This window comes from Pelophylax lessonae, assembly GCF_965119305.1.
Source record: "Pelophylax lessonae genome assembly, chromosome: 10".
In the NCBI taxonomy this organism is placed as follows: Eukaryota; Metazoa; Chordata; class Amphibia; order Anura; family Ranidae; genus Pelophylax; species Pelophylax lessonae.
The window spans coordinates 90,875,391-90,887,628 of record NC_138777.1 but is presented as its reverse complement, the minus strand read 5'-3'; the positions used below and the strand labels follow the sequence as shown (position 1 = coordinate 90,887,628).

Here is a 12,238-nt window from a genome sequence, read left to right as displayed (position 1 = left end):
TGATAGCACAGGAACGTTCAACCTAGAAGTCCTGACTACTCATGTACACTGCACCCCCTTGTTTTCCATCTTATTGGGGACCCATCCCTCGGCACAAGCGCCCAACACATCCTTTTTTCATGAGTCTTCCATTACCATAGGTATGTCTCTGAACAGGCATGGTGTCAATGGCAGAACACCACATGCTGCTCTCCAAAAAAAACACTGCTGCCTTCCCGAAGTTTACCAAAGAGCACCTTGGCAAACCACAACGCTAATGGCATGAATGAATGCAGCTCTGCAGTCATCAATACATTACTAAATGTATTTATTTTTTTACATTCAAGTAGTGTAAGTACTGGAACTGGACTTGGTTTTAGCATCTTCCAGTCTACTGTACCGCAGAGCTAAGAAAGGGAGAGGGAAAAGCAGCACAAGCAGTCAGTCAGATTTGCAGCAGTAAACATGCCGATTGGAGCAGAGTAACAGAGGGATGGGCATATTGTGCTCCCTCACCTTTCACTTTCCAGTTACAAGCTAGGAATGGGGTCATGACCTGTAAACAACCATTAGAAATGGTACTATTTGTATCAAAATAAGTGTGCAGAATGTGACAATAAATTAAAGTGTTCACCAATGCCAGAAATCTGCCAAGCAAGATATGTGAGTTGGAAGCTCTGGTGCACAAGGAGAACTATGATTTTATTGGTATTGCTGAATCTTGGCTTTATTCTTCACATGACTGGGCTATTAATATTCCTGGCTATGCTCACTTTCGGAAGGACAGATTAAAATGGAGGGGTGGTGGTGTGTGTCTGCCCTGCTGTAACAAATTGGATTATGCTTTACTGAGGTTTCTCGCCTTCCTCTGGGTCAACTGCGGGTATAAGATTGTGTATATGGGATTGTATGGTTGTGTTTTCTTTACTGTTTTTTGTTTTTTATTGGTTGAGCCAGATTGACTTGTGTCTTTTTTTTTTAAACCTAACTATGTAAATGAAAGTGAGACTGTAGCAAAGAATGATCAGGTTTCCTTGCCCATCAGACAGGACTGTGCTGTGTCAGAGTTGTGTAAATCTAGGGACTGGTTACAGTATGCAGTACAGTATGTATTTAATCACTATATTTAGCTGTTTGCAGTTTCAGCTCTGGTGTACCTTTGTTATTCTGAGGTAGGTATGAAAAATATATAAAACAATATATTTTGAATGTACCTAATATCTCCATGCTTGGCAGCTGGTGGAACTTTAACGATAGGCTTTGACCTTTGCCGATAATCACTTTCTGCTACTGTCAAGAGGGAGCAGGTACTGTAATTCTTAAAAGGCTGATCTTTGAGTTTTTTTTACTGGAAACAATCATTGGCCATTGATGATGTCATATAGTTATAATCTCCTTAGGGAATGATTAGTGGTTCATGGTGATGTCATGGTAGTAAAATCTCCAGCACCTGTCTTCATTTAAAATTCTTTCACTCTGCCAAGTTTTAGTTTTATTCCGGTCTGTACCATGGGGAAGGCCTGAGAATAATAAGGAGCAGCAAATCTGTCAGCCATTGCTTACAGTTACTTTTAACTAGCAACATCTGACATACGGAGATGACACAGTGCAGTAGTGGAAGTGATATATTAAGTGCTATAATTTACCACACTGTCTAATGCGTCTGACATCCTCTTAGGGCTACACAGACCGGAAAGGGTCTGTTAGAAAACCTAAAAAGATTGAATGGAATCATTGATTTTGATGAGAAATATTAATATTTTTGGTATGGACAAAAGATAGTAGTCTACTGTATGTTTTTAATGTATGCATACGCTTCATATATATATACACAGTGGGGATCGAAAGTTTGGGCACCCCAGGTAAAATTTTGTATTCATGTGCATAAAGAAGCCAAGGAAAGATGGCAAAATCTCCAAAAGGCATCAAATTACAGATTAGACATTCTTATAATATGTCAACAAAAGTTAGATTTTATTTCCATCATTTACACTTTCAAAATAACAGAAAACAAAAAAATTGTGTCTGCAAAAGTTTGGGCACCCTGCAGAGTTAATATCTTGTACTGCCCCCTTTGGCAAGTATCACAGCTTGTAAACGCTTTTTGTAGCCAGCCAAGAGTCTTTCAATCCTTGTTTGAGGTATCTTTGCCCATTCTTCCTTACAAAAGTCTTCCAGTTCTTTGAGCTTTCTGGGCTGTCTGTCACGCACTGCTCTTTTAGGGTCTATCCATAGATTTTCAATTATGTTGAGGTCAGGAGATTGTGAAGGCCATGGCAAAACCTTCAGTTTATGCCTCTTGATGTAACCCCCCGTGGATTTTGAGGTGTGTTTAGGATCATTATCCATTTGTAGAAGCCATCCTCTCTTTAACTTCAGCTTTTTCACAGATGGCATCAAGTTACCATCCAAAATTTGCTGAAATTTTATTGAATCCATTTTTCCTTCTACTCGTGAGATGTTCCCTGTGCCACTGGCTGCTATACAAACCCAAAGCATGATTGATCCACCCCCATGCTTAACAGTTGGACAGAGGTTCTTTTCATTAAGTTCTGTGCCCCTTCTTCTCCAAACGTACCTTTGCTCATTCCGGCCAAAAAGTTCAATTTTAACCTCATCGGTCCACAGAACTTGTTTCCAAAATTCATCAGGCTTGTCTATATGTTCATTTGCAAAGTTCAAACGCTGATTTTTGTGGTGAGGATATAGAAGAGGTTTTCTTCTGATGACTCTTCCATGAAGACCATATTTGTACAAGAATCTCTTTATGGTGGAATAGTGTACCACAACTCCAGTGTCTGCCAGATCTTTCTGGAGGGATCGTGCAGTCAAACGTGGGTTTTGAATTGTTTTTCTCACAATCCTGCGAGCTGTTCTGTCTGATATTTTTCTTGGTCTTCCAGATCTTGCTTTAACTTCCACTGTTCCTGATGACTGCCATTTCTTAATTACATTCTGAACAGAGGATATTGACATCTGATAATGCTTTGCTATCTTCTTATAGCCTTCTCCAGCTTTGTGAGCGTCAACTATTTTCAGTTTCAGTTTTCTAGACAACTGCTTAGAAGATCCCATGGTGCTGATTGTTGGGGCAAGGTCAAATGAGTCTGGGCATTTAAAACCTTTGAGATTGACATCACCTGGTCTTCCCAGACGATGATTGAAAACAATCCATGACACTGGCAGGTCTAAGCCTTGCAAAGGGGGCAGTGCATGCTATAAATTCTGCAGGGTGTCCAAACTTTTGCTGACGCCATTTTTTTGTTTTCTGTGATTTTGAAAGTGTCAATGATGGAAATAAAATCTAACTTTTGTTGACATATTATAAGAATGTCTAATCTGTAATTTGATGGCTTTTGGAGATTTTGCCATCTTTCCTTGGCTTCTTTATGCACATTAATACAAATTTTTACCTGGGGTACCCAAACTTTCGATCCCCACTGTGTGTATATATATATTGGTTTGGATTATTATTTCCAGATACGGGGATTTTACTTATTAGTGACCTGTTTGTCTCTATACAGCTTTCCACTCCTATCAATCACTAAACTTACCTTTTGTAAACTTACCGCTTACAATAAAAATCTCTGCTGGGAATGATTAGTGGTTCAAGGTGATGTCATTCCCCATGATTATGGTGCCATGTACCAGTGGAAAAAGGGAAAGCTGCAGAAGCATACAAGTCTATGAAGGAAAGTGAGCTATGAGTTTTATCTCTCTTTTGGTTCAATAAAAGTACTTTGAAAAGTTCCTGTGTGACAGTCTAAACAGTTTCAAATTCATAAAGTAAAGTTTAAAATTGCCTTATCCCTCTTGAGTGAGCCAAATCCTCCTCTGTGTGTGCCCCGTGCAATCCTCCCAGACATGGCAGTTCAGAGTGGGAGGGTTTCAGCAGCAGGGGCAGAGCTGTCAATCCAGAAAGCAGTGGGTAGGACTAGGTGTGGCCAGCTGCTAATTGACAAGCTAGAGGTTTGCGAAGGCAGCTGGGAGAATGATAATAGCCACGCCTCCTTTAATATTTTACCCATCCCACTGTAGTGCAAGCAGACACTGCCTACATGAGAGCCACAATGCTGCTCTAATTTTAGGAGCAGTGCAGTAGTGTTGTCATCCCATTACAGGAGGTTGCTTGAGGTGGAATTCCCTGGTGGTGTCAAGAGGTGTTTTGGAAATGTTGCTGGTGGACTAAAGAAAAGCCATTCATGTTGCAACACATATATAAATATTTATATTTTAATTTCCACTGTAGCTTCCCGAGCAGTAGCAGTGCTCAGGGATGGTCCGTAAATCTCTGGGTGCCATATGCAGGAGGTGGAGAGTTTTCTCTCTCCCCCTGCATTCACACAGGAACAAACTGGCCCTTGCATACATGCGCAGTATGGCAGTGACATCATGAGTGAGGCAGAGCACCCTGATGGCTCTACTTGCTTCACTTGCACTCGACAAGTACAGGCTCTGGGGCAGAAGAAGCAATGCCTTGTTGGACTACATGTTGCAGCCAACCAGTGGCTCTCAGGACTACAAGTCGCAACAGAGTTTCTCTTGTGGGATTACAGGCCTCAGCAGTAAAACTGCTATAGGGCAGTCGGCAAGTGGCTAATGTAAATTCTGGAGTTCTGCTTTAAGTCTGAACTCCAGGCAGAAAAAAAGGTGCAAATGGATGTAGTTCTGTATTCATTATTACAATTAAAATGCAAGCAGTGTAAATATGTGAATCTGACTTGATGTTATGCGCTTTGACTGAGGGAGAAGCAGCAGAAAGAGCCAAGTAGCTGTGCAGGACAAGGAGTCAGTTGTGCTGTAGTGCAAGGAGCATGCTGAGAGTGACAGCTAGATAAGCTTATCAGTCTGCTACTTCTCTTTTCACTGTCCAGTCATAGATTGGGGAGGGAGGGGAGCTGTTAGTGATTCCAAGAAGAGAAAAATAAGGTTTCCTCCCTTCTCAGACAGGGATGAGCTTTGTGGTAAAGCTGTGTAAAACTCAGAACTGGATAGACAGAAATACAAATTATTTGACAAATAAAACAGCTCACTTGTACAGTTGTGCTCATAAGTTTACATACCCTGGCAGAATTTATGATTTCCATTTTTCCAAGAATATGAATGATAACACAAAAACTTTTCTTTCACTTATGGTTAGTGTTTGGTTGAAGCCATTTATTATCAATCAACTGTGTTTACTCTTTTTTATTCATAATGACAACAGAAACTACCCAAATGACCCTGATCAAAAGTTTACATACCCCAGTTCCTAATACCATGTATTTCCCTCTTTAACATCAATGACAGCTTGAAGTATTTTGTGGTATTTGTGGATGAAGCTTTTTATCTTCTCAGATGGTAAAGCTGCCCATTCTTCCTGGAATTCTGTAAATTCTTGGGCTGTCTTGCATGAAGTGCACATTTGAGATCTCCCCAGAGTGGCTCAATGATATTGAGGTCCGGAGACGGAGATGGCCTCTCCAGTCCAGACCCTTCACTTTTTTCTGCTGTAGCCAATGACAGGTCGACTTGGCCTTGTGTTTAGGATCATTGTCATGTTGGAATGTCCAAGTACGTCCCATGCGCAGCTTCCTGGCTGATGAATGCAAATTTTCCTCCGGTATTTTTGATAACATACTGCATTCATCTTGCCATCAATTCTGACCAAATTTCCTGTTCCTGTGTAGCTCACACATCCCCAAAACATCAGCGATCCACCCCAGTGTTTCACAGTAGGAATTGCGTACCTTTCATCATAGGCCTTGTTGACTCCTCTCCAAATGTAGCGTTTATGGTTGTGGCCAAAAAGCTCAATTTTGGGCCCATCACTCCAAATGACTTTGTGCCAGAAGGTTTGAGGCTTGTCTCTGTGCTGTTTGGCCTATTGTAAGCGGGATACTTTGTGGCATTTGCGTATTAATAGCTTTCTTCTGGCCATGCAGCCCATCTTTCTTCAAGTGCCTCCTTATTGTGCATCTAGAAACAGCCACACCACATATTTTCAGGGAGTCCTGTATTTCACCTGAAGTTATTTGTGGGTTTTTTTTTGCATCCCAAACAATTTTCCTGGCAGTTGTGGCTGAAATCTTAGTTGGTCTACCTGACCGTGGTTTGGTTTCAACAGAACATCTCATTTTCCACTTCTTGATTAGAGTGCGAACACTGCTGATAGGCATTCTCAATTCCTTGGATATCTTTTTATATCCTTTTCCTGTTTTATACACTTCAACTACCTTTTCCCGCAGATCGTTAGGCAATTCTTTTGCTTTCCCCTTGACTCAGAATCCAGAGATGTCAGTGCAGCACTGGATGAAAGATGCAAGGGTCTGTCAGGAGTCCAGAAACTCGTTGACCTTTTATACACACACACTAATTACAAGCAAACAGATCACAGGTGAGGATGGTTACCTTTTTAATAGCCATTTAAACCCCTTTGTGTCAACTTTTTTGCATGTTATCAGGCCAAAATCACCAGGGTATGTAAACTTTTGATCGGGGTCATTGGGTAGTTTCTGTCTTCATTATGATTTAAAAAGAGTAAACACAGTTGATTGATAATAAATGGCTTCAGTCAAACACTAACTATGAGTGAAAGAAAAGTTTTTGTGTTATTGATATTCTCGGAAAATTGGCCAGAAAATCATCATAAATTCTGCCAGGGTATGTAAACTTATGAGCACAACTGTATGTATTGTATCTGTGTATTTAGCTGTTTGCCTCTAGTTCTTCTTTAAATATATACAGTATATAATATAAATAAAAACTCAAACCTCACAAATTTCAATTGCTTTGGCCTGCAGGTAGCAGGACAGAGTCTACATTCTTTCCACTATCCAGCGTGTTGTGTGGTGTAACCAATGACTGCTACAGAGAATAATGACTTCTCACAGCTGCTGCGATTGCAACACTGTGGTTAAAGCACTTTACAGCATTTCCTCACACCTGCCTAAAACTATATATATATATATATATATATATATATATAAAAGTGTGTGTGTATGTGTGTGTGTGTGTATATGTGTGTGTGTGTATATGTGTATATATATATATATATATATATATATATATATATATATATATATATATATATACACACACACACACTCTAGAGTAAGAATTAACCAGAGCGTAGAACAGGTTAAGTCTTCTGGCTCTTGTCAACAGTTTCTTTCAGATTCCACTTCCAGAAGGAAAGTGGCCTTGTCTATTCTTTAGCACAAACCGACCTTGACATACAAGTCCTCTGTGTTTTACCCTTGGTGGTCTCCTTTATTTCTATTTTTGAATATACCTCCGTATCAGCGCCTGACACAGAAGCCCTGACCTGGGCACCCACCCACAGCATGTCTGCTTCAATTCCTGTCCCAGCAGCACCGGTCCCACACAGGAGCCTGCCTGACTGCAGTCTCTTCACTACTCCGCACTTTAACAGGGACGGGCATTGCTGGTAATATATAGTTTGCTTTGGCTATGTAAAGACTATACTACTAGTACATACTGTATCTTGCCAGTTATTCCTATAACTGTAGCAGGAGATTGTTCAGTGCTGCTTCTGTTGCTTGTATTAATAGCTACACCCGGACATTTTTTGTGTTACAGCCTCCAGAAGGTCCATCCTCACTACCTCCATGTTTGCCTGCAGAGACTGCTCAGATCAACCAGGGAGACTTAACTGATGCTCTTATAGATACAGGAAGGAATAGCAGAGAGCACTCAGAATCAGGTATGTTACCAGTTGTAACCCATTACAGTTCCCATGCAGTGAATAAAGATTTCATTGTGTCATATATAATATACAATATATATATATATATATATATATATATATATATATATATATATATATATATATATATATATAATATATATATAATAATTTTCTTTTTTTTTTTTTTTTTTTTTAAGGTGAACCACTTCTTCGTCAGAATTCCCCAGTGTCCGTATACCTCTTCCCTGAGGAAGCTGCATTAGAAAACAGAACGGAGATCATTGCCCCATCTCCCCCACCTCCTGATTCACGGACATCACAGGAAAGTCTTGCAGAATCAGACACAAGTGGAGACAGTGAGTTCACAGACACAGATGATTTCTGCATCCTTGATGCACCTGGAATTGGAGTGCCGGTAGGTATCAATGTGTAGACTAGTTTTTGTTTACGCAAACCAGAATATATATGCCTGATAATACTGGTCTTAGATCTTTCTTGCTCATCTTTCTTTCCTCTTCCCTACTTTTTTTTGTGCTCTACTGTGCTGTCACAATACCTGAACAATGGCTGTATCTGATTGGTTGCAGCCATTGTTCAGCTGGCAGTTTTTCCCCCTACTCCTTTGAGTTTTCAACCAGATGACCACCAACCGAGTGAATTTTGCCTGGTTCCTCAGGAACTGACCGGATGTGCACAGTGTATGGCCAGCTTTAGAGGAGATTTTCCTTCACTTTGAAAACATTTTTCTAACTTCCTGTTGGTGCTTCTTCCACTTTCTTTTTCTTTTTTCTTGATCTTCTATGAGAGGAACTTCCACTTATTTGTCCACAGCCTCTGTCTTGGATTTCTTCATCCGCATTGCTTCTGTGGTTCTCCCTAATAAGCATGTAGTGTGAAGATGCTTCACAACCTCAGCTCAATGTAAAATAATAGAGAGAAGCGGCCTCAGCTTTGACTTCTCCTAGGCTACGCTGCATGATGCGTTTCGCCCCACTCCCTAGGCTTAGTCATAGAGCCTCGAGGGCAGGGTAAAATGTGTGAGAGTCGTGGCCTACGAGTCAAAGCTTAGGCTGCTTCTCAGGTTGCATCTTCGCACTCCATGGATAGCATGCTTTCTGGATAAGCATCCCATACCCCAGCACCTTTCTGAGTAGTGGATCACCAGAGCAGTAATGTCTGGCACTTTGAGTAGGGTCGCAGTGACCCTAATAATCATGTTTTTTGTCCACCCATTTGGAACGCTAAACTCCTGTCTTATTTGCTCATTTTGATAAGCCTAGGAACACTCCATTTTCTTTAACATACACTTTTGTTTCATACTTGGCAAAGCTAAGCATACTAGCTTCTGAAGATGTTTTGGTCCGAGGCTAAAAAAAATATCTTTTCATAGAAAACTGCCTGATACTTTAGTATGCAGTAGTACCCATTTTTGTTAAATAATGTGTAGTTTTCTTGATAAAAAAATGTGTTTTAATGTATAATTTTGTTGTATTCTACTTTTCAGCCAAAAGATGGAGAGCCGGTGGTAAGAAAGCTAGTGGACAGCCCAATTTGGGTGAAGGATGGACATTTTTCTAGACCTCTTGGCAGCACTGACTTGCTTAAACCTCCAGCTAAATTCCCTGTGCCAGAAACCCGTATAGTTCTGAGAGAGATCTCGGTGGTGTGGCACTTGTATGGAGGAAAGGATTTTGGCAGCAGTCGGCCCAACTCTGGCAGGGCACAGTCACCAAGGTGAGGACAATGAAGAACCATCTGTTAATGGACTTGACCACTGTACACCTAAACAAGCTTTTTATATTTGCGAGGGGTAGATTCAGGTACCATGAGGATGCTGCATGTGAATCTTGAACTATCAGCTTAGCTTTCAACTTTAATGTATTCGCCTCCCCAAACTGGAAAATCAGGATGCAGGTGTGTTAAAACACATGCCAACTGCGTAAAGGAAACCTGTCATGAGAGAAATTCACGGTGAATGTGCAGCTGCTTTATTATTCTACTTACAAAAATGTCAGTGGTCTATCTGTTATGCTGTTCTAAGGGCTTTAATATTTTCACTGACCCAGAGTATGAAGTTTGGAAAATTCCTTATACATGTTCCAGGTCAGAGATTCAATTGATCAAAGCAAGAGGCCTAGCATGACGGACAGGCAATTGGCATTTCTAGAAAAAGCTCTGTAATGGCTGTCTGCATATTCTTTTCACACCAGGCTACTTTAATTAAATACAAATGAATGCTTGCTGTATTTGGTTGAGGGAACATTTGCCATCTCTTATTGCAGCCATTCAGACTAAGATAAAGGTAATAGCCAAGTTGCACCCTTATGATGTCTGTATAAAAAGGACTATCAAGAATGAATGATCACATTGTTTGCCAGGAAGCTGTAGCTACTGTATGTCATTTGAAATTACTCATTGATAACCAAATATATAGACAGTTTGGCCTAAATTTCTGAACAATGATCATTTATATTAAGTTTTATTACAGAAACTATAAAATTCTTTTTTTTTTTCAAAGTTCTCTGTCTTTTTTTTACTTGTATAGTGAAAAATAAAAAAAACCCAGTGGTTATTAAATACACTCCCCTCCCAATTTCATGTTTTGGACTGACCGCACACAGGATTTTGTGGACTGAAATTACATGGAATTGAGTCTACTCTATCCCTCTCTTTTCATCCCCACAACATAAAGACGAATTGTGCGGTAGTCCAAGATCTAGGAGGGATAATTAGGTTCCTTAATACAATATAGGAGGTGTTCACAAGACATAGGACAGCTCTAAATTTTTAATTAGAACCGGATTCTTTTGCACCTATCAAATCAATATAAAATATGGTATATTTAACAAAAGAAATAAGAGAAATTGATTGGGGTCGACATACACTTTATGACATAATTGTGTACAATACAGGACTTTAACTTTCTACAGCCATCTAAATATTAATACAAAACTCTGTAGCTAAAGTTACTTAGCGTACTTTAAAAAATGTTTACAAAAGTTCCAGTTTTTGCATAGTCCATGGCCTTGTGTGTACAGAACCTTGAATATTTATTATGCTTAGCGGATGTGCCCAGATTTGATTCTTTTACCACACAGGAATTCATGATATTGCATTTTATTGAGCTTTTTTCTTCAGCTATATACAGATCCCCAGAGCAGTCAGCAATTTGTGAGAAAATGAGTTAAAGCGGTAATAAACCCAAAACCAAAAATGTAATATATTGCAGCTTATCAATCATTAGATGTGGTGGCTGCATTCGTTTTCTTTTCTTTAGGCATTTTTCCTTCTGTTTCACTTGATGGTCTGGCCAGTAACACACCACCTATATTAGCGTTCCCCCTCTCTGGATGAACAGGGGCACCTTTTGACAGAAGCATTGTCAGTCTGGGGGGGAGGGCGTGCTAGATGTACTAGCAGATTTAGATATACTAACACACTGAAGCCAAACTCAAGCTTATACTTTATAAAGCAGTTACAGTAAACTGTTTTTTTCTTTTTGGGATAAATACATAAAAGCTGAATATTGTAAGCACCTGTGCCAGTGCTAAGTTTTATTACATTATTTGCTTTTTCTTGTTGGGTCTGATAGGTCAAGAGCAAGCATGACAAATGCCCGTGGTTCCCCTTCCCGATCTTCTGTTACCAACCGCCCACAGAACACATGGAGGACCCAAGGGGGAAGTGGCAGGATTCATGACATATTAATGGAGATCCAGTTGACCAAAGTAAGTGCTATCCTTGGGGCCCCAGGTCTTTATATTGATCTTAAATCAACGATGATCTGACATGATTAAGCATTTTTTTTAGGTGATCACAGCGTTTACTATTTGATACCAATTTAAAGACCACCACTGTTCACTGGGATAGTGACTGTGTTTAGGAATAGTGGAAATCAGGTTGGCAAAAGGTATCTTCAAACTGAGTTTCAAATGATTTGTATAATGCGCTGCCAAGCCGCAGGAAGCCTAGGCGCAAAATTAGTATAGGTGCCACATCCCTCAGAATAGGAATAGAAATTCAATGAGACTGGAGTGTGCTGCCTGTACATACACCTATGTTATCAGGGCTGTATGGTAGTATTTGTGAGCAGGCCCATGAGTAGTTGTCACCACATGACCTGAAATGAGCAATATACCACATCAAACATTAAAACGCCCCTATTTAGTGATAGAAAGAGGGGAGAGGCTATATTTGAGGCTGTTTGCCTTATTTTATAATCTGTATGTTTGTCTTTTTTTCTTTGATTTTTTGTCCAACTACTTTATACTATCTTTCAATAAAAATATATACTTTTTAATACTGGTGCCAGTAAAGTCCAATTTTTCTTCTTCTATTTCTATTCATCTTCAAACTGAGAGCCTGCTGAGGAACTACTGTCATAGGAATCCAATATTAAAGAAGAAAAAAATAAAATATGCTGGGTTACAAATAGTTATATCTCAAGAGTTGTATGCCACCTTCTGGATTACTACCTGTTCTTTACAATTTACATATTAATACCAAGAAGTAAAGCTTTCGTTCTACTTCGATGCTTCAACAATATACTTGCAGCTCTCCTACACAGAA

General features: G+C 39.8%; 1 protein-coding gene across 1 annotated transcript in view; it reads left to right on the top strand.

The window, feature by feature from the left end:
- ATG2A (autophagy related 2A) overlaps positions 1-12,238 on the top strand; it is a 207,421-nt gene that overhangs the window by 151,265 nt on the left and 43,918 nt on the right. Inside the window, exons 29-32 of the mRNA XM_082270316.1 lie at positions 7,561-7,684; positions 7,867-8,084; positions 9,174-9,403; positions 11,262-11,397. Of these exons, the coding sequence (XP_082126442.1) occupies positions 7,561-7,684; positions 7,867-8,084; positions 9,174-9,403; positions 11,262-11,397 (708 nt within the window). The remainder of the gene's footprint in view (positions 1-7,560; positions 7,685-7,866; positions 8,085-9,173; positions 9,404-11,261; positions 11,398-12,238) is intronic.